The following is a 20832-nucleotide window of genomic DNA, read 5'->3' as shown; positions in this document are numbered from 1 at the left end:
GAGGTAGAGGCAGAGAGAGAGGGAAGAATCCTCCATCTGCTGCTTCACTCCCCAAATAGCCACAGTGGCAAGACTGGGCCAGATGGAAGCCAGGGGCCAGGAGTTTCATCTAGATTTCCCAGGTGGGTGCAGAGGCCCAATCAATTGGGTCATCTTCCAGTGCCTTCCTATGTACATTGGCAGGGAGCTTGATTGAAAGTGGAGAAACCAGGATTTGAACTGGCACCAATATGGGTTGCGAGCACTACAGGCAGCAGCTTTACCCACTGTGCCACAGCACTAGTCCCCCTTCTTTTATCTTATGAGGGGTCTTCAAAAAGTTCATGGAGGATGTGCATTTCAAAATTCCATTTATACTAACATTTTGAAGTATCTTAATAGTTAATACATATATGTTTATTGATATTGTCAATATACACTATAATTATAGAGAAAATAAAAACACTGATTTTTTGAGGCAGTGTGATTTTCTTTTTCCTTGAATGACTGTAGGATGGCTGTAAAACATGAATGATTGATGTTTGTTTCTGGTTCAAGAGCATTATCACTTTTTATTATTAAGCCTTTAATACTCCAAACATCCTTTCTCCATGAGGTCTTCATCCTAGATGGTCTTCCCTTCCTTGGAAGTTAATTGGTTTCATGCCCTGCACCAGGCATCAGTGTCATTACACAGGAATCCAGCAGCTCTCCAACTCTGCTTTCAATGATTTCATGAAACCCCATATTGGGGCTGGCACTGTGGCAAAGCAGGTAAAGCCACCGCCTGAAGTGCCAGCATACCATGTAGGTGCCAGTTCGAGTCCCGGCTGCTCCACTTCCGATCCAGCTCTCTGCTATTGCCTGAGAAAGCAGTAGAAGATGGCCCAAGTCTTTGGGCCCCTGCACCCACATGGGAGACCCAGAAGAAACTCCTGGCTCTTGGCTTCGGTTCCGCCCAGCTCTGGCCATTGTGGCTATCTGGAGAGTGAACCAGTGTATGGAAGACCTCTCTTTCTCTCTCTGCCTCTGCCTTTCTGTAACTCTTTCAAATAAATAAATAAATCTTTTTAAAAAGATTTCGCATTTTTCTAAGATCTGCTTTTTATTATGCAATTTACTTGTACTGCATGTGTATATTATTACCAATTAAACTCTGATCATCACAAGCCTGGAAAATATACTGACTTGAGAGACAGGGAACCATGTTAAATTAAGAAATGACTAAGATTATTTTAAAAGTGACACCAAGTGGTTGTTCAAAATAATTATTTTATGCCTTTCTAGAAAACCTAATGGTGAGTACTTTAAGGCATTCAAAGTGAACAATTACATACCCGCAAGGTTATGATATAAAACATCACACATGGGAAAACACTTAACTTGATTTTTAAAAAAATAGGACTAATGATTTGAATTTATACTCCTTAAAAGAAGACATACAAATGGCCAATAGTATATGAACAAAGCACTAAATGTACTATCAGAAAAATGCAAATCCTCCATAAAATTCTGGCCAATAGAATTCAACAACACAACAGAAAGATCATCCACCCAGACCAAGTGGGATTTATCCCTGGTCTGCAGGGATGGTTCAATGTTTGCAAATCAATCAATGTGATACACCACATTAACAAACTGCAGAAGAAAAACCATATGATTATCTCAATAGACGCCGAGAAAGCATTTGATAAAATACAGCACCCTTTCATGATGAAAACTCTAAGCAAATTGGGTATAGAAGGAACATTCCTCAACACAATCAAGGCAGTTTATGAAAAACCCACGGCCAACATCCTATTGAATGGGGAAAAGTTGGAAGCATTTCCACTGAGATCTGGTACCAGACAGGGATACCCATTCTCACCACTGCTATTCAATATAGTTCTGGAAGGTTAGCCAGAGCCATTAGGCAAGAAAAAGAAATTAAAGGGATACAAATTGGGAAGGAAGAAGTCAAACTATTCCTCTTTGCAGACGATGTGATTCTTTATTTAGGGGATCCAAAGAACTCTACAGAGAGACCATTGGAACTCATAGAAGAGTTTGACAAAGAAGCAGGAAATAAAATCAATGTACAAAACATCAACAGCCTTTGTATACACAGACAATGCCATGACTGAGGAAGAACTTCTAAGATCAATCCATTCACAACAGCTACAAAAACAATCAAATACCTTGGAATAAGTTTAACCAAGGATGTCAAAGATCTCTACGATGAGAATTACAAAACCTTAAAGAAAGAAATAGAAGAGGATACCAAAAACTGGGAAAATCTTCCACGCTCATGGATTGGAAGAATCAGTATCATCTAAATGTCCATTCTCCCAAAATCAATTTATAGATTCAATGTGATACCAATCAAAATACCAAAGACATTCTTCTCAGATCTGGAGAAAATGATTCTGAAATTCATATGGAGGCACAAGAGACTTCAAATAGCTAAAGCAATACTATACAACAAAAACAAAGCTGAAGGCATTACAATACCAGATTTCAAGACTTACTACAGGGCAGTTATAATCAAAATAGCTTGGTTCTAGTACAGAAACAGATGGATAGACCAATAGAACAGAATAGAAACACCAGAAATCAATCCAAACATCTATAACCAACTTATATTTGATCAAGGATCTAAAACCAATTCCTGGAGCAAGGACAGTCTACTCAACAAATGGTGCTGGGAAAACTGGATTTCCACATGCAAAAGCATGAATCAAGACCCCTATCTTACACCTTACACAAAAATCCACTCAACATGAATGAAAGATCTAAGCCTACAACCCGACATCATCAAATTATTAGAGAACATCAGAGAAACCTTGCAAGATATAGGCACAGGCAAAGATTTCTTGGAAAAGACCCCAGAGGCACAGGCAGTTAAAGCCAGAATTAACGATTGGGATTACATTAAATTGAGAAGTTTCTGTACTGCAAAAGAAACAGTCAGGAGAGTGAAGAGGCAACCAACAGAATGGGAAAAATATTTGCAAATTATGCAACTGATAAAGGATTAATAGCCAGAATCTACAAAGAGATCAAGAAACTCCACAACAACAAAACAAACAACCCACTTAAGAGATGGGCCAAGGACCTCAATAGATATTTTTCAAAAGAGGAAATCCAAACGACCAACAGACACATGAAAAAATGTTCAAGATCACTAGCCATCAGAGAAATGCAAATCAAAACCACAATGAGGTTTCATCTCACCCCGGTTAGAATGGCTTACATACAGAAATCCAACTAATAATAGATGCTGGTGAGGATGTGGGGGAAAAGGCACACTAATACACTGTTGGTGGGAATGCAAACCAGTGAAGCCACTATGGAAGTCAGTTTAGAGTTTCCTCAGAAACCTGAGTATAGTCCGAGCACATGACCCAGCCATCCCACTACTTGGAATTTACCCAACGGAAATTAAATTGGCTGTCTGCTCCTCAATGTTTACTACAGCTCAATTCACAATAGCTAAGGCATGGAATCAACCTAAATGCCCATCAACAGAAGACTGAATAAAGAAATTATGAGATATGTACTCTATAGAATACTATACAGCAGAAAAAATGAAATCCGGTCATTTGCAAGAAAATGGAGGAATCTGGAAAACATCATGCTGAGTGAATTAAGCCAGTCCCAAATGGACAAATATCTGATGTTCTCCCTGATCTGTGACAACTAACTGAGCATCTAAAAGGAAACCTGTAAAAGTGAAATGGACACTATGAGACACAATGATTTGACCAGCCCTTGTCCTGACTGTCGAGGAACAACTTCCTATTTTATTCCTTTTAGTATTTTTTTTATTCTTCTTAATATCATTGATTGAAATCTTTAACACACAATTATTCTTAGGTGTTTAAATTTAACTGAAAAGTGATCCCTGTTAAATATAAGAGTGGGAATAAGAGAGGGAGGAGATGTACAGTTTGGCACATGCTCATTCAGACTTACCCCTAATGGTAGAGTTAGAAATGTGCCAGGGGATTACAAATCAATCCCATCAAGGTGGCATGTACCAATGCCATCTTACTATTCAAAGTGATCAGTTTCAGTTCACAATTCACCATAATGACAGGATTAAGTGTCAAAGTGATCACATAAACAAGCCTAGTGCCTGCTAATACTAACTGATAGAATTAAAAAGGAGAGAAGGATCCAACACGGGAAGCGGGATACACAGCAGACTCAATGGCAGATGCCCTAAACAGCACTCTGGCTTCAGAATCAGCCCTTAAGGCATTCAGATCTGGCTAAAAAGCTCATGAGAGTTTCTCAGGCATGGAAAGCCAAGAAACTGTGGCAAAAAAAAAAAAAAACAAAAAAAAAACAAAAAAAAAAAACCAAAAATAAAAAACAAAACCTAAATGAAAGATCTCTGTGAGTGAGATCCCAGCGGAAAGAAAGGGCCATCAAAGAAGGAGGTAACTTTCTCTGAAGGGAGGAGAGAATTTCCACTTTATTATGGCCTTGCCTAAATAAGGCAGAAGTTTGTGAACTCAAGAGGCTTCCAGAGCCTTGGCAGCTCATGAAAAGAGCTGATTACTGACGTCATAAATAAGAGTGTCAATTGTTAAATCAACAACAGGAGACACTGTACAGTTGCCCCCCCATGTAGGATCTCTGTTCTTAATGCAAATTAATGGTAAAACTACTACTCAAACAGTATTTTATACTTTGTGTATCTGTGTGGGTGCAAACTGTTGAAATCTTTACTTAGTATATACCAAGTTGATATTCTGTATATAAAGATAATTGAAAATGAATCTTGATGAAGAATGGGACGGGAGAGGGATTGGGAGATGGGATGGTTGTGGGTGGGATGGAGGTTATGGGGGGAAAAGCCACTATAACCCAAAAGTTGTACTTTCAAAATTTATATTTATTAAATAAAAGTTACACAAAAAGAAAAATGCAAATCAAAACCACAATGAAACATCACCTCACATCTACCAGAATAACTAGTATAAAAAAAAAAAGTGATGGTGAGGATATGGAGAAAACAGAACCCTGTACACTGTTGGTGAAAATGTATATGGAAAACAGAATTGGAGTTTCTGCAAAAATTAAAAAACAGAATTACCACACAATCTAAAAATTCTACTTCTGAGTATATATCCAAAGAAAGGAAATGAGTATATCCAAGACACATCTGCTACATTATGCTCATTATAGCATTATTCACAACAGTCAAAATGAGAAAACATGAGTAAAGCAGCACACGAATGACCAGAGAACGCAATGTGCATACACAATTACTCAGCCTTGAAAAAGGAGGAAACCTCATTTGCGACTACATGGATGGACCTGAAGGACATTATGCTACGTGAAATGAGCCAGGCACAGACTGGAAAATAGTTCATGACCTCATTTATATATGTTATCTAAAAAGTACGAACCTACAGAGAACAGACTGGTGCTTGCCAGGGGTTGGGAGAAAGGAAAATGGGGAGATTTTGGTGCAAGGGCACAAACTATGTTTTAAGATGAAGTAGTTCTGGAGATCTGATAGCATGATGACTATTGTTAATATTGCAGCATTATATACCTGAAATATGTTGAGAGTAAATTTTAGGGTTCCCCCTGCTCCACCACACCTAAACACACAAATCCACAAAGTTAACTATGTGAAAAACCTAAGAAATAAATATTTTGGATCCAATTGAATTGCTGTCTCCCAGATGCCACTCAGTCCCACTTCTCCAGAGATAACTCTCAAATTTTCGCTTGCATGGTTTTGTACTTGAATTTTGTATAATGTACTCATAAGTAATATATTATTACTCTGCAGACTTTTAAACTTCCATAACTTCCTTTTTCTCTTTTGATTAACTATATTTTGAGATTTGTCTATATTGACATGTATGCTTTAGTGGTTCATTCATTTCCACTGCTCATTACGTACTACTGTCTAAACAGACCATAATAACTTTTCTCCTATTGATGGACAATTAGATTGTTTCTAACTTCACCACAATCAATATACTCAGAAAGCTTCTTGCACACGTGTGAGGGTCTCTCCAGCAGTGTGACTCTTATTGTAGCCTGTGGACTAGGACTGACCAGCACAGGACTTAGCCAGGTGAGTACAAACACTGAGACAAGCTTTGAGAAGCCTTTGTAACAATCCGACTGTGCTGCAGCATTTCTGCCATGTATTTATAAAAGAGCCAGTCCATAACAGATTGGATATTTACAAATTAGTCCTTCATTGCAGATAGTTTGAGAAGGACAGCACTAGGGAATGGTCTAGAAGATGGGGTGCTGGGTTGTAAGGTATAAACATCTACCAGGAAACAGATACCCCATATCCTCTTCTCCACAGGAGTCACACCAATCTCTCTACTTACCGGTAGCATTTGGCAATCCCTGTTACTCCATGGCCACCTCAATTTGGGGAAATGTCAACTTTCAAACCAGGAGTTTTACCTTTCCATGGCATTGCTGTTGGTATTGTTTTAACTTTCCACTTATGAGCTGAAGCTCAAGTACCCACCTTTGCCCGTCTGTCCTCCATTGTAGCCACTTCTCCCAACTGTGCCAATCAGGAAATTAAAGGCCATCTCCTTGGCATTGAGATGGAGTAGCTGACTGGCCTCCACGAAGCGTCTAGAGATGTCCAGAGGATTGGCACCAACTAAAGGAATGAATGAAGGCAAAACAGTTTCCTTGCAACACAAGGCTGATGCTTCCAGAAAAAGACCTATGTAAACTGCCTAGGAAATAAGGAAAGAGAGCAAATATATTCCTCAGGTAAACAACTGTGAGGGATTCCTAATTAAAGGGTCTTGAGTTGGCCGGCGCTGTGGCTCACTAGGGTAATCCTCCACCTGTGGCGCCGGCACACCAGGTTCTAGTCCCAGTCGGGGTGCCGGATTCTGTTCCAGTTGCTCCTCTTCCAGTCCAGCTCTCTGCTGTGGCCCGGGAGTGCAGTGGAGGATGGCCCAGGTCCTTGGGCCCTGCACCCGCATGGGAGACCAGGAGAAGCACCTGGCTCCTGCCTTTGGATCAGCACGGTGCACCGGCCACCACAGCATGCCGGCTGCAGCAGCCATTGAGGGGTGAACCAACGGAAAAGGAAGACCTTTCTCTCTATCTCTCTCTCACTGTCCACTCTGCCTGTCAAAAAAAAAAAAAAAAGAAAAGAAAAAAAAAGAAAGAAAGAAAGAAAAAAGAAAAAAGAAAGGAGTCTCGAGCTGTCAAAATCCATCAGGAGGCACTTTGTTCTCTACCCCTTACACAGGAGTCTCCCCAGGCACAGGACTGGGGGCTGAGGTGGCTGGTATTAGAAACCATGCAGCACTGGGAAGGGTCGGTAAGTGACGCTGCTCTAGGTCACAGCATTGTTACTGGATGATGCCCTCACACTGGAGGCAGCCTACTTCTCCTAACTGCCCCTGGTTCTGGCACGGCTTGTCTCTGGCCACCTAGCAAGTGAACCTCAAGATTTGCAAACTTCCCATATCACCCCCTCTCAGGTGCTCTCTCCACCTCCACATCATAACCACAAACCGCTGACCTCACACAATTCCCCTGCTAACCTTTTAATCCAGGTCTGCAATGGGAGGGGAAATGGAGGACCAGAGGAGTGAAAGGGTGATGTCTGGCAGCGGGTGAGGGAAGGAGATCAGTCCTATAGCAGACTTGAGACTGCCATTTCTAGCACATACCTGAGATATATGGATTGTGCATCCTTTATCTGAAATGTCTCCATTTAGAAGTGTTTCATGTGTCGCAATTTTTAGATTTTGTTATATTTGAGTTATCTTGGGGATGGGACCCAAGACTAAACACAAAATACACTTATGTTTCATATACATGCTATAAATACAGCCTGAAGTAATATGAAACAATATTTTTAGTACACTTACGTTTTGACTAGGACTCCTCACATGAAGTCAGATGTAGAACTTTCCACTGGTGGCATCATCTTGGTAATCAAAAGTTGCACATTTAGGTGCATTGTGGATTTTGGATCAAGGATACTCAACCTGTAGTTTTGTGTGAGGTGGGTTCGGCAAACACACACAGACACCTAGGCCACAAATGTGAGGAGTCTGGGGAGTTGGCCTTACCAGATGCAGACTCCACCATGACCTTCATCTTCAGAGTGAGGAGCTCTGTCAGTAGGTGGATGGACTGCCGCTGAAACTTGTCCAGAGTCTCCTGGATGGTGGACATAGGGCAGGGTGGCCTGGGAGAGGAGACGGAGGGCTTGACTGTCCTGGTGACCACTGGCAGTCTCAGTGGCACTGCGTGGGTTGGCAGCTTCTTGTGGATGGGAGCCTGCACAGGTGTTGGTTCTGCAAGTACCACAGAGGGGGACCCAAAGCTGACTTCCAGGCCCAGGATTTTGGATGGGGTAGGTACCTCAAGGGTGTTGATGAGATCATTCCAAGTGACCTGGAAAATGTTTCTGATGCCCTTTGGTACAGCAATGCACTCTTTCCTGAAGTGTGTGAGGAGTTTGGAGATGTGAGCCAGCAGCCTGGGGGCTGTGGCAGCATAATGCTGGCACAGTTCTCGGTTACTCTTGACATTACTCATGTTATCCAAGTATCAGCACTGCTGGGTGACACTGTCTGTCTCACAGGACAGAAACTCCAGGTATAAGAGTCAGAGCACTCTGAACAAAAGTTCTTACTTATGGTGAAGCCATGGAGACACACGGAATGAAGTACTGGAATGGCCCTTACAGGTCACGGAGTCAACAGTTCGTATCTGGGAAGGTAAGACAACATTTGGTCAGTCTCCCCATGGTAGGGTAAGAGCATGATCCCTCTCCCTTATCTTCCCAGAGGCACCACCAGGGAGACCCACATTAGTGAGTCACTTTGGGAAGGGCCTGGTGAGAAGGTTCTAGAAAAGCTCCAGGGACATTCACACAAACTGAGTACTGATGGGAGGACCCCAGAGGGACCAGAGGAATGGAAGGGCTGGGAAAGGAGAAAGGTTCTACTGCATATTTTGTAGTCAGAGATCCCAGGATGGAAGATCTGCTTGTGGTGTATTGAGGAAAATCTGCAAAAACAGGGGTTTCACTGGCTCCCCCTCTGGAGGTAGAGTGCCACACAAGTCCCTGGCGGTAATGCCAGGACAGACATGGGATGTGCCATCCAAAGACAGACAGGAAAGTTCTAGAATACATTTGCATAGTTCAAACACTACTATAACTGACCCTATTATATACAAAGAGATTGACAGATGTGCCATCTTACAAAAAAGAAAACAATGAATGGAAGCTGCCTTTGACTATGGGAGGTATTACAAATTCAGACTGGTTAACATGTGAAAAATGCATACCTTAAAATCATGGACAATGATAAACATTTTCCCACTTTGCAGAAAGACTTGAGGGTTCTGAGTGCTCATGAGATGGGCACTTGTGGCAGTGGGTGGGCTCAGCATATGAGCATATTGATGTCTGGGTCAGCTGAGCAGCAGTGAATACTATGGTGCTTTTTACCATAATGGATTTCTAAATTATGCTTTAGTCTTAGATCACTGATTGAAGAGAGGGAGCATAAAGAACAATGGAATGGGCCCAAAAATGGCTAGAAAAATCTGCAAACATACTTCTAGAGTTTTGAAACCAGATCTCAAAATTTCATTCATCTGCTCCAAACAAACCCCACAGTACATTTTCCGTGAACAAATCCACCTGAAATACATTTATACAACTGTAAATCACTTATTCATCTCACACTACACAAAAACGGCTGCTAAAAGAAACTCAGGAATCCAGATACATAGGAAAGGCTGACCTGAGGGGAGTTTAGAGCACAGGTCTCGGATGGCCTCTGCCAGCGCCTTGATGCAGTTATGGGGAATTGCCCCTGTTGTCCAACCTACTGGTCCCAACTGGCACCCTTGCCATACTACAGTCAGTCAGTCAAGAGCAGAGGAATAGCTCTTGCCAGCACCTTCTGACCATTCATGTCAGAGACTACAGCCATCCAGCCATCACGTCAAAAACCTTCTATCCTGCTGCCACTCCTACCATCCATTGCCCTCTTCTCCACCCAATCATTCTTTCAAATGCCATGCTATGGAACAAATCTGAGTTTGTCAATACAGGACATGTGCTTGGTATATAGCTCAGTGTTCCTGGAGCTGGATCTCAGTCATGAGCCTGTGCACGTACCTTGTGGTCAGAAGGCCACTATCTTTGTCATTTTGCTGACGAGGAAGCATGGTCTTGGCCTGGAGTCACTTGTCTGAAGACTCCTGGCACCTAACCTTTTCCAAGCACTTCTATATGATCTAAGTGACACTGTCCACCTAGCAGTAACAAACTCTCCACAAAAGTCTCTCAAAACAGACCCATCAAACATTCTGCTGCTTCAAACAAAGTGGTTCCCAACATCTATTTAATGACTCCTAGCATCTCTATTCTTCAGCTTTGCAGACTCAAAAAAACTGATTCATTTTTTTGAAATTTTAAGTCTACAGAACAAAGAAACCACTAAGAATCTTGGCCATCTGGGCAACTGAACTCACCATGCAGGGTAGATTCTTCTAGGTCAAGACTCAAATGACAGGAAGACAATGACTGACACAATCCTTCAAATGTTGACTAATTTGGGACCTTACTCTCCCTCATTGGCTCCTTTTTTTTTTAAAGTTAACTTTGAAGATATATCTCATAGAGAAAAAACAATCTGATTTTTAAAAGTCTTAAAACACACTTAACCATACAATTAAGTCCTAAAATACATCATCACATAATACACAATGCATAATTTTAACATGTATGCTCTAGAGTTGTGCAACCTACATACATCACCATCTAATTTTAGAATATTTTCACCACTCCAAAAGGAAACTCATTAGCAATCATTCATCATTTCTCCTCACCCTCAAGCCAGGAGCCGGGTACTTCCTCCCGGTCTCCCATGCGGGTGCAGGGACCCAAGCACTTGGGCCATCCTCCGTTACCCTCCCGGGCCACAGCAGAGAGCTGGACTGGAAGAGGAGCAACAGGGACTAGTACCCGGTGCCCCAAACGGGACTAGAAGCCGGGGTGCCAGCGCTGCAGGTGGAGGATCAGCCAAGTGAGCCACAGCGCCGGCCAATCCAGTTTCTATCTCTATAGATTTGCCTCTGTAGGATAATTCATATAAGTGAAATCATGCAACATGTTCTTTTGTGACTGGCTGTTTTCCTGTGGTATAACGTTTACAAGATTCATCGATGTAGCAGCACATATCAACACTTCAGTCCCTTTTATTGTAAAATAGTATTCCAATGTGAATGTGTGTAACAACTTATTACTCATTATCTTCTGAACTTTTCAGAAATCTCTACTTTTAGGTGACAATGCACAGTACTATGAAAATTTGTGCTTAAGATTTGTGTGGATGTACATTTTCATTCTTTTGGATATAAACCTAGAAGTGGGGCTGCTGGGAAATGTGGTCCCTCTGTGTTTAACTTTATAAGGAATTTTCAGACTGTTTTCCAAAATGGCTACGCCACTTTACATTCACTACATACCAGCAGTGCCATGAGAGCTCCTTGTCAACACTGTCTTTTGATTCTAGTGTCATCCTGGTGCTGGTGAAGTAATACTTCGTTGTGGTGTTGACTTGCACTTTCCTAACGACTAAGGATGTGGAGTATCTTTTCATGTGCTTATTGGTCATTCTATATCGTCTTTAGAAAAATGTATATTTGGATCTAAAAGTCATTTTTAAAGAAATGTCCTTTTTTTGTTAAATACAGAGATAACCTATGTATATTCCAAAATGTTCGTATTTCTTCAAAACTCAGCTAAAGACAACCATATAACTACATTCTGGCCTACAAAATAAAGATGGAATTTACTGAGCAGAGGATTCTGAAATATCTTTTTAAGGCTGCTTGCTTTCCTACAAAAAACACTTCTACTCTTATAACCAAAAGCTATTTTGAGCCATGAAGTTTTCTTGAAGACAGAACTGTGAATTAAAGGTGGCCACACCTAAGACAGACATTTGGCTTGATGGTTAAAATGCTAAGATGGCTACATGCTCTATCAGTATACCCGGGTTCCACACCCAGTTAGTTCTAGGTCCTGATTCCACCTCCTTGCTAATGTAGACCCCTGCAGACAAGTGATGGCTTAAGTCGTGTCCATGCCTCTTGTGGGAGACCTGGGTAGAGTTTCCAGCTCACAGCTTCAGCTCAGCCTAGTCCCAGTCATTGAAGGGACTTGGGAAACGAACCAGCAGATGAGAATTTTACTTCAAATAAACAAAGAAAATAAAGGTGGCCACACAGAGCAACAGAGCCTGTGCTTCAGATAACATTGTGCATCCCCACAAACTTAACCACCTGTCTGTTACATTTCTTTCACATCAGAGAATGAACTCCTAATACCTGTAAGCTACTTTTTTTTTTTTTTTTTGACAGGCAGAGTGGACAGTGAGAGAGAGAGAGACAGAGAGAAAGGTCTTCCTTTGCCGTTGGTTCACCCTCCAATGGCCGCTGTGGCCGATGTGCTGCGGCCAGCGCACCGCGCCGATCCCAAGGCAGGAGCCAGGTGCTTCTGGTCTCCCATGGGGTGCAGGGCCCAAGCACTTGGGCCATCCTCCACTGCACTCCCGGGCCACAGCAGAGAGCTGGCCTGGAAGAGGGGCAACCGGGACAGAATCCGGCGCCCCGACCGGGACTAGAATCCGGTGTGCCGGCACCGCAAGGCAGAGGATTACCTGTAAGCTACTTTATTCAGATCTCTACTCTTGCCATCAAACATGATTTATGACAGACCAGGAGCCATTAAATCCTCATTTCCTACTTTCCACTTTACAATTATTATTGTTATTCATTATTCCTTTCACTCACACATCTCTTGCTCTTGAATATCTCCACATCTAACAGGAAGAACAGACTTACAAAACTGACTCATTGTATGAAGTGTCACACTATTAAAAAATGTAAAGGTCATGGATATTCAAAGAAAAAAGTTACAAGGAAGAAGCACTGGCCTATGAAATTAACTTTCAGAGTCACCAAAAAGATGAGTAAGAAGTTGCCTGGCAGACAAGGAGAAAGGCTACCGGGGGGGGGGGGGGGGGGGCGGCACACAAAGTAACAGACAGGCGTGGAGCATGGAAGCTTCAGAAAACTATGAACACCGCAGGATGGTGGGACCCAAGGGATGTAGGAGAACAGCACGTGAAGCTGGGAAAGTGGCCTCAAAACAGATCACGAAAAGCCTTGAATGGCATGCCAAAGAATTAGTATTTGCTCCATAATCAAATATTAACACAAATACCTAAATGTATTACTCTGAATGGTGTCCTGGAGGGCAGGAGTCATGTCTTCTCTCCCTTTTATTACGACCTCCACCACACTAAGTCCAGTGCCTCCACCAGTCAGAAATCGAAAATACCTGTGGTACTGAAATCTGACAGATAATCTAATCTAACGGGCCCAAGTAGATGGTTATAAATAAAGTTTCAAGAAGCCATTCCCACTGAGGAATGTACAAAGTTCTCCAAGAGTTCATAAAGGACATGCGATGACCGTGGACCCAGTGCCATCTTCATTCAGTGATTCGCTGCATGCCTCCTCTATGTCAGATTACGTCCCGGGACAACATGAGGAAAGCAAAGGGCCGCTGGATCTTGAGGAACTCAAAGAAGAGCAATAAACACAGAGGGCACCAAGAGGTCACAACGCTCTCAGGCAGGCAGAACGGAAACCCAGAGGAGGGGCCACCAGTGGCCAAGAGTTCAGGCTCTGGGTTCCATGATCCTGTGCTGAAGTCATGTGACCTTAAGCCTAACACTGGATCTGTGATGTTCACAACAGCCGTGCATGTGGGCGCTAGTCCCTCCCAACCTAGACTGTGAGGAATAGTGAGGTGAGGTGCGTACAAGATTGGCATGTGGCTAGCACTCAGTTAGTGCTCAGGATATGTTAAGCAGAAAAATGCCATTGTTTGAAGTGGCCCACAGCATATAATGGAAATGACACAGCTGGTCCTGAAGCACAAAACAAGTGACCCCACAAGAGGACAAGCAATGCAGGTACTGCCCTTACCTTATGTCTAGGCCAAGGGCATCCAACAGCCTAGCATGTGAGATAGAAAGTAACCAGATGCAGCTCCAGGTTAGAGAGGGGGGAGTAGGGAGGGGAGGGATCAGGTAAAAGTAGCTCAAGCCTGCACATGACATTGCAGATGATGGGAGAACATGGATGATTGCCAAGAAATAGCATGGCACATCAACTTAGGCCAGAGTAACCAGTTTTCACTAAAACACTAAATACCTCATGTGGACATTTTGACTTTCCAGTTTTCCTAGGTAATAACTTCAGTGCGTTAACAGAAAGATAGGAAACATCTGGGCTAGAGTGCCCCTGACAGCAGTAGTATGATAGGAAGTATGGAGGGAAGGAACACTTCCCTAAACACTTTGTGGGCATGTACAATGTTACCTAAAGCACAGGCTCTGTTACTCTGCTTAGCTGCCCTCAGGGTAACCCACAAAGGTAAGTGACCCCATCTGCACCCTGATCTCTGCCTAAAGTCAAGAAGCATTGCTAGTCCTAGGCATACCTAGTAGGGTACTTAAAAAGCACAGGTACAGAAAACTGCCAGTGATCTAAGTGGGATGCAAGCAGAATATCGAAGAAATGTGGAAAGGGGCCATGGGAAAAGCAAGGGCAATCAACAAGAAGGAAGCTAAGGGGAAATTTGGGGTGTAGATTTAAATGAGGTCGGTCCTATTTTCTTCCCTTTACTAGGACTGATCTAAGAACACTCAGGGTGAAATACACACGAAATGAAACCATGCTTCTTTAGGTCCTCTGATCCTGGCTTTCTTCGCTAAGCTACTGTCTCTAGTTTTGGATTCTGCTTTTCACAGAAACACTTTCAGGGCAGTGAGTCCCGATATAAACACACAAGTGATAACCATGAGAAATCTCAAGACTAGGATTAGGACAAATCACTGGATGCAGATGAATTAAAGCCATGAAGATGGAAAGGGGAAGATTCACAAACGCTGTCCTCTTGATCATCCAGTATATAAAATAGTGTATGGACTGGCTCTTGGAATTCCCACAGAAGACAGAAAAACAAAAGGGCTCACAGAGCAAAGTGGATCCTAGAGTAAGAAAAGGCAGGGCCAGGATACAGAGGATTGAATTTAACTTCATGCCATACAGGGGCCTAACAGGTCTGCAATCATTTAGATATCCACCAGGGAGATTTATTATAGTACCAATGGCTCCTATTGGGATGACAAGGCCATAAAGAAATATCAAAAGGAGCACCCCTTTGACCCAGCAATCACTTCTGTTGAGGATGTTCAAGGGAAGAGATTCAAAAGGGGGAAGTAAAGAGTAGGTGTTACGGCACATTCCATATGGGAATCCTGGTTAGGGTCCCTGCACCTCCACTTCTGATACAGCTTGCTGCTCATGCACCCTGGGAGGTAGCAGCTGATGGCTCAATCCACCCACATGGGAGACCCAAATGGAGTTCTAGGCTCCTGCCTTTAGCCTGGCCCAGCTCTGATCTGCCATTTAGGCAGGGAATCGTGGATGGACAATCCCTGTCTCTGTTTCTCTGCATTTTCCAGAAGAAAATAAATAGCAAGCAATAAAACAAAATAAAATGCTAGGGCAGGTACTTGAGCCAAGATCAAAATCTGTTAAATAAAACTCCAAGATGATTACAGTTATCTCGTTGCCACTAGTTAAATTCTCCTGACAGCGGTCAAGGAGGTGTTTAATCAAGGAAGTATGCTGCTTTGATGAACTAAACTACCAGGCAATAACAGAAAACAACTGAACAGCTCAGTTTTACAAAAGTGTGATGGGGCCAGCGTGGTGGCACATTAGGTTAATCCTTTGCCTGTGGCGCCGGCATCCCATATGGGCACTGGGTTCTAGTCCCGGTTGCTCCTCTTCCAGTCCAGCTCTCTGTTGTGGCCTGGGAAGGCAGTGGAGGATGGCCCAAGTGCTTGGGCCCCTGCACCCACAGGGGAGACCAGGAAGAAGCTCCTGGCTCCTGGCTTTGGATTGGCATAGCTCCAACAGTTGTGGCCATATGGGGAATGAACCAATGGAAGGAAGACCTTTCTTTTTGTCTCTCTCACTGTCTGTAACTCTACCTGTCAAATAAATGAATAAAACCTTTAAAAAAATAAAAATAAAGTGTGATAAAAAGAAAAAGGCACAAAATGGTGTATACACACTGAAATTCCATGAAAACTTATGTAGATCACAAACTGAAAGTAGACAGAATTTTGAAGATAAAGATGTCTGTTTTTAGATAGAAGACAGAAAAACATAGGTCACACAAAGGAAGTAGCACAATTTTCAAGAACACTTGAGACCTGGGAGACCGAGGTTAGGAGGAGGGCCTACTACTGCTTTCAAAAATTACCCTGAAAAAACATGACCTTTTATGTAAAGAAGATAGTGTGAAATGGGGTAAAAGGGAAAGTGGATGATCCAAGTTCAAGTTCAGGGAAACTAAATTCTTACAATGACTATAGGGAGAGAAGACAATACAGCATACCCCTAAAAAATGCTTAAACCAGTCCAAAATGCCAACAAGCATGTGAGTTTTCTGAGTTGGAGAAATCATGTTAGTTAGGATGGACAAGGCAGCTGTTTAAATTGATGGGAAAGGAATCACGTATCTGATAACTTCTATCCATGTATGACATACATTTCCTAGATATGATTCTACAGATAACCCCTAGGACTTAACAAGGGATACTCGTCAACCCTGGGCTAGAGTGAAAAGTTTTAACAAAAATACTAAATAATTGAACATTTTGATTTTTCAGGTTTTTTTTTACACAATAACACGAACCCATCACCACACACAGCAGGCATGAACATAGATGTCCACAACTTACACCAACAAAACCCATCAGCTACCAGTTGGCAGATGATGTGGGATGACCAAGGGACCTCCATTTCCTCTCAAGTACAGTGAGTCAACATATTTCTTTCAATTACCATCACTTACTTTAGCCAGGTAGTTTTTCATGAACTGCTTGAAATATAACCAATGTTGCTTAACTGACTGGCTTCAAAACAAACGGCACACACATGGCCTGGCTACTAGATGTTGTGTTAACTGTAAAGACCAGTAGCCTTCCCTGTCCAAATTCTAAATTCTATTGCCTCCTCTGTAGGTCACCAGACAACTGAAAACCATCTGTGCACTGCAGGCTAGCTTTCAGAGGAAATAAATGATACTAGACATCTTGGGTAAATGTATAACTAAACACAGAGGGACTTGCATGGATATGAACTTGAATGTGCTCTTCCGGGATTTTTGCAAGCAAACACAGTGACTTAGTGAGCCAGTTCAAATGGACTGTATCAAATACACACACAAAAGCCTAAAGGAGAGGTTATAATGAAAATAAATAATTTTGTTCTAAAACATCTCTTTTAGTTCTACAAAGTTGTAAATAATATAGAGTCACATTTCCTTCAAGGGAGATTTGCCACTACGTGCTCCCAAGTTCACCACTGGCAGAGAAACTCCTGAAGGTTTAATGTATGCCTTGGAAGAACTTTTTGGCCAACCCTTTGCCTAGTGTAAAGACTGTGTGTAGTGGAACCACAAACCAAGTAAACAGATCTCCTGGAGCTGTGCTACTACCCAGCACTACAGCACCAGATGCATGCACGTCCTGAACATCTAACATGACTAAGGAACTAAACTTGAAGCTCATTTATTTAAATTTAAAATTGGATACTCAAGCCAGTTGTTAGGAAACTTTTAAATATGTTCAAATATGCTTGTAGTAACTTGGGTAGGAACCTATTTTTCAAATGTAAGTATCCAAATTGAGACAGTACATGGATACACAGTGGATTTTGAAGATTTAGTGTGAAAAAGTAATGGAAAACACCCTTCCATAATTTCTTTGTACTGCCTACCTGCTGAAATATTTTTAACATTCTAGACTAAAGAGAATATATGCATATTTTAAAGTTATATTTCACTTTTTTTGGGGGGGGGGGCAGGCAGTGTTAGTGTGAGAGACAGACAGAGAGAAAGGTCTTCCTTTCCGTTGGTTCACCCCCTAAATGGCCAACATGGCCGGCGCTGCATCGATCCAAAGCCAGGAGCCAGGTGCTTCCTCCTGATCTCCCATGCAGGTGGAGGGCCCAAGGACCTGGGCCATCCTCCACTGCCTTCCTGGGCCACAGTAGAGAACTGGACTGGAAGAGGAGCAACGGGGACAGAATCCGGTGCCCCAACCAGGACTAGAACCTGGGATGCCGGCACCACAGGTGGAGGATTAGCCAAGTGAGCCATGGTGCTAGCGTATATTTCACTTTTTAAATATAGCTGTTAAGAGCCATCTGCTGGACACATTGGCACAAAGCAGGCCGATCAGCAAAGGTGAAGACCTGGTGATAATGAGTTAATACTGCAGATCTGAGTCTGAAATAGAAGAGGATGTAACAGCATAGCAGGTTAAGCCACCGCTTGGGATGCATGCTTCTCAAATGGACACTGGTTTGTGTCCCAGCTGCTCCACTTCTGATCCAGCTCCCTGATAGTGGCCTGGGAAAAGCAGCAGAAGAGGGCCCAGGTGTTTGGGCCCCTACCACTCATGTGGGAGACCTTAATGAAGCACCTGGCTTTGGACAGACCCAGTCCTGGCCATTGCAGCCACCTGGGAAGTGAACCCATGGATGGAAGATCTTTCTACCCTTCTGTAATTTTCAAATTAATAAAAAAAAAAAAACAAAAAAAACAACTCTTGAACTCAATCTATGCTGTCAACCAGGGATTTAAAATGTTTATACATTCTTTATAACCCCATGAAAAATGACTTCAAGTGACCATGAACCCACATTCATGACTGCTTCACTGTATAACCTGGGAGTTCTGCACTGGTTCTTCTGAGACCATTGGCTTCCACATCCATGGGCTCTTGTTCCTGCCTTGTTAGTCTTCCCATGCCTTCTTTCTACTCTACGATCTGCCCCATAAGTCCTTCTGATCTACCAGACAAAATCCTCTCTCCATCTATTTGCTTTTTATTCTTTTTCTTCTTTCTTTTTTCTAGTATTAGTATTCTATCATGTATAATACTCTATTATTTTCTTTCATATATACCAGGTTTTACTTTTTGTCTCTTGTGCCTTTGTCATACAAACTATTTCAGTGGGTTTTGTAGTCTTGGCTCTCACATTTAGGTCTCTGATCCATTTTATACTGATTTTTGTGTATGCAAGCTGTCAAACTCCAAATGCATTCTTTAAGGCTGTCCCTTAAGCATTTGTTGGAGACTATTTTTTCCCTACTGGATATTCTTGGCACCTCTGTTAAAAATCAACGTATCATGGATGTACGGGTTTAATTCTAGACTTTCAACTCTATTCCATTTACATATCCGTGTGTTCTTAAGACAGTACTATAGTTAGGATTACTTTTGTGTTGTAGTAAGCCTTGAAATCAGGAAGTATGGGTCTTCTAACTTTGTTCTTCAAGACCGTTTTGGCTATTTTGGGTCCCTTATATTTCCATGTGAATTACTGGATCATTGTGTCAATTTCTGCAAAACAAAAACAGCTGGTTAGTTGGTTTTAATGTGTGTTTATTACAATAGGTAGTTGCCTGATTAGGCTCATATAATAACCATTTAAAGGACTGCCAATTGTCATTGCTATGGACTTCAGAACTAACTATAAGCATTCAGCATTTCTAAGAGTGCTTGATCCTCAGGGAAGATGGTGACAAGTTAAGGGAGAAAAAATGAGTCTGGAGGTTGGATACAAACATGATTAAGTCCCGCATCTGCCACTTCAGAAGGATTTTGATCCACTCCAAGACTGGGAGGTACTAACATTGACAGAGCAGTGTAGTGAGAAGGGAGACAGAATCATAGAGGCCCACACAGCTTCTTCCCTCACTCCTCACCTTCCCATTCCTTCAGGGCACTTCAAAGACTGTGCTATCACATGCTTCCAGGACTCACTGGCCTGGGAATTGGCTGTGGGCCTGACAACCATCTGTACTTCTTGTCTACAGCTGTAAAGAGGAGACTCTTGGGTATAGCCACAGGAGAGGGTGGTACCCACACACATGCCATCCTTTTCAAGTCCTTCACATCTACCTCCCTGGATTCAGAATGATGTAGGACCACCCTGTTCCACTCTACATAGGCCCAAGTCTGATTTAAATTAGATCAGAAACCAGGCTCACAAAAATAAAGACCTCAAGCAGGCTGACAAGGAGGTAGCACAAGCTCAAAAGCTTTACTGGAACCAGTTTCTGACCAGGCCTGGCAGCCTCACATACAGCTCAGCTGAGAGCCCACAGTGCATGGGAGTATAGATAATAGGATGTGGTGACAGTACAAGTAAGTAAATACCTACAACTTCTACCTTTCTGGATTATGGAAGTACTTCTCTCTGGGTTTCCTTATCCTTTCAAATATGAGAACACCATCAGTGTTCTCTTAGATACTAAGTCACTGTGTCTCTCATCCAGTGTACCTCATTGGCCAATGTTTGACAGACAAAAATTCCTTCTGAGCTATGTTCCATCAATTGACCTTGAAGCTGAATTCTTGGAATAAAGAAACCTTCACGTCAGCATTTGTAACATGAATGGGAAGGAACCCTAAAATCCATGTCAGGGGAGTTGGTATGAAAATGCGAGGGTTATATGCTCCTCTTTATGAACTTTTAGAGACTACTGCTAACCTGTCACATGTGAACTACACGTCAATCAGGATGAGTATGACTCAAGGACAATGAGAAGTAAAGAAACCACCAATGGCCACAGGACCATTCACTTCCCTCCTTGCTGACAGCCCAACCTCAAGTCTATGCCTTCTAGGGGAGGACAAAGACACAGTTGGGTCCCTAGAG

General features: G+C 42.5%; 1 protein-coding gene across 1 annotated transcript in view; it reads right to left on the bottom strand.

The window, feature by feature from the left end:
• LOC100359295 (uncharacterized protein C3orf20) overlaps positions 1-20750 on the bottom strand; it is a 76496-nt gene extending 55746 nt beyond the window's left edge. The window contains exons 1-3 of the mRNA XM_089306587.1: positions 19387-20750; positions 8055-8700; positions 6476-6616 (exon numbers count right to left, since the gene is read on the bottom strand). Coding sequence (XP_089162713.1) covers positions 6476-6616; positions 8055-8526 — 613 coding nt within the window. The 5' untranslated portion in view covers positions 8527-8700; positions 19387-20750. The remainder of the gene's footprint in view (positions 1-6475; positions 6617-8054; positions 8701-19386) is intronic.
• Between the last annotated feature and the right edge of the window lie 82 nt (positions 20751-20832).

This window comes from Oryctolagus cuniculus, chromosome 10 (assembly GCF_051225735.1).
Source record: "Oryctolagus cuniculus isolate XC-2025 breed Fujian yellow rabbit chromosome 10, ASM5122573v1, whole genome shotgun sequence".
NCBI classification, from domain to species: Eukaryota; Metazoa; Chordata; class Mammalia; order Lagomorpha; family Leporidae; genus Oryctolagus; species Oryctolagus cuniculus.
This window is presented reverse-complemented; position numbering and strand designations above follow the sequence as displayed.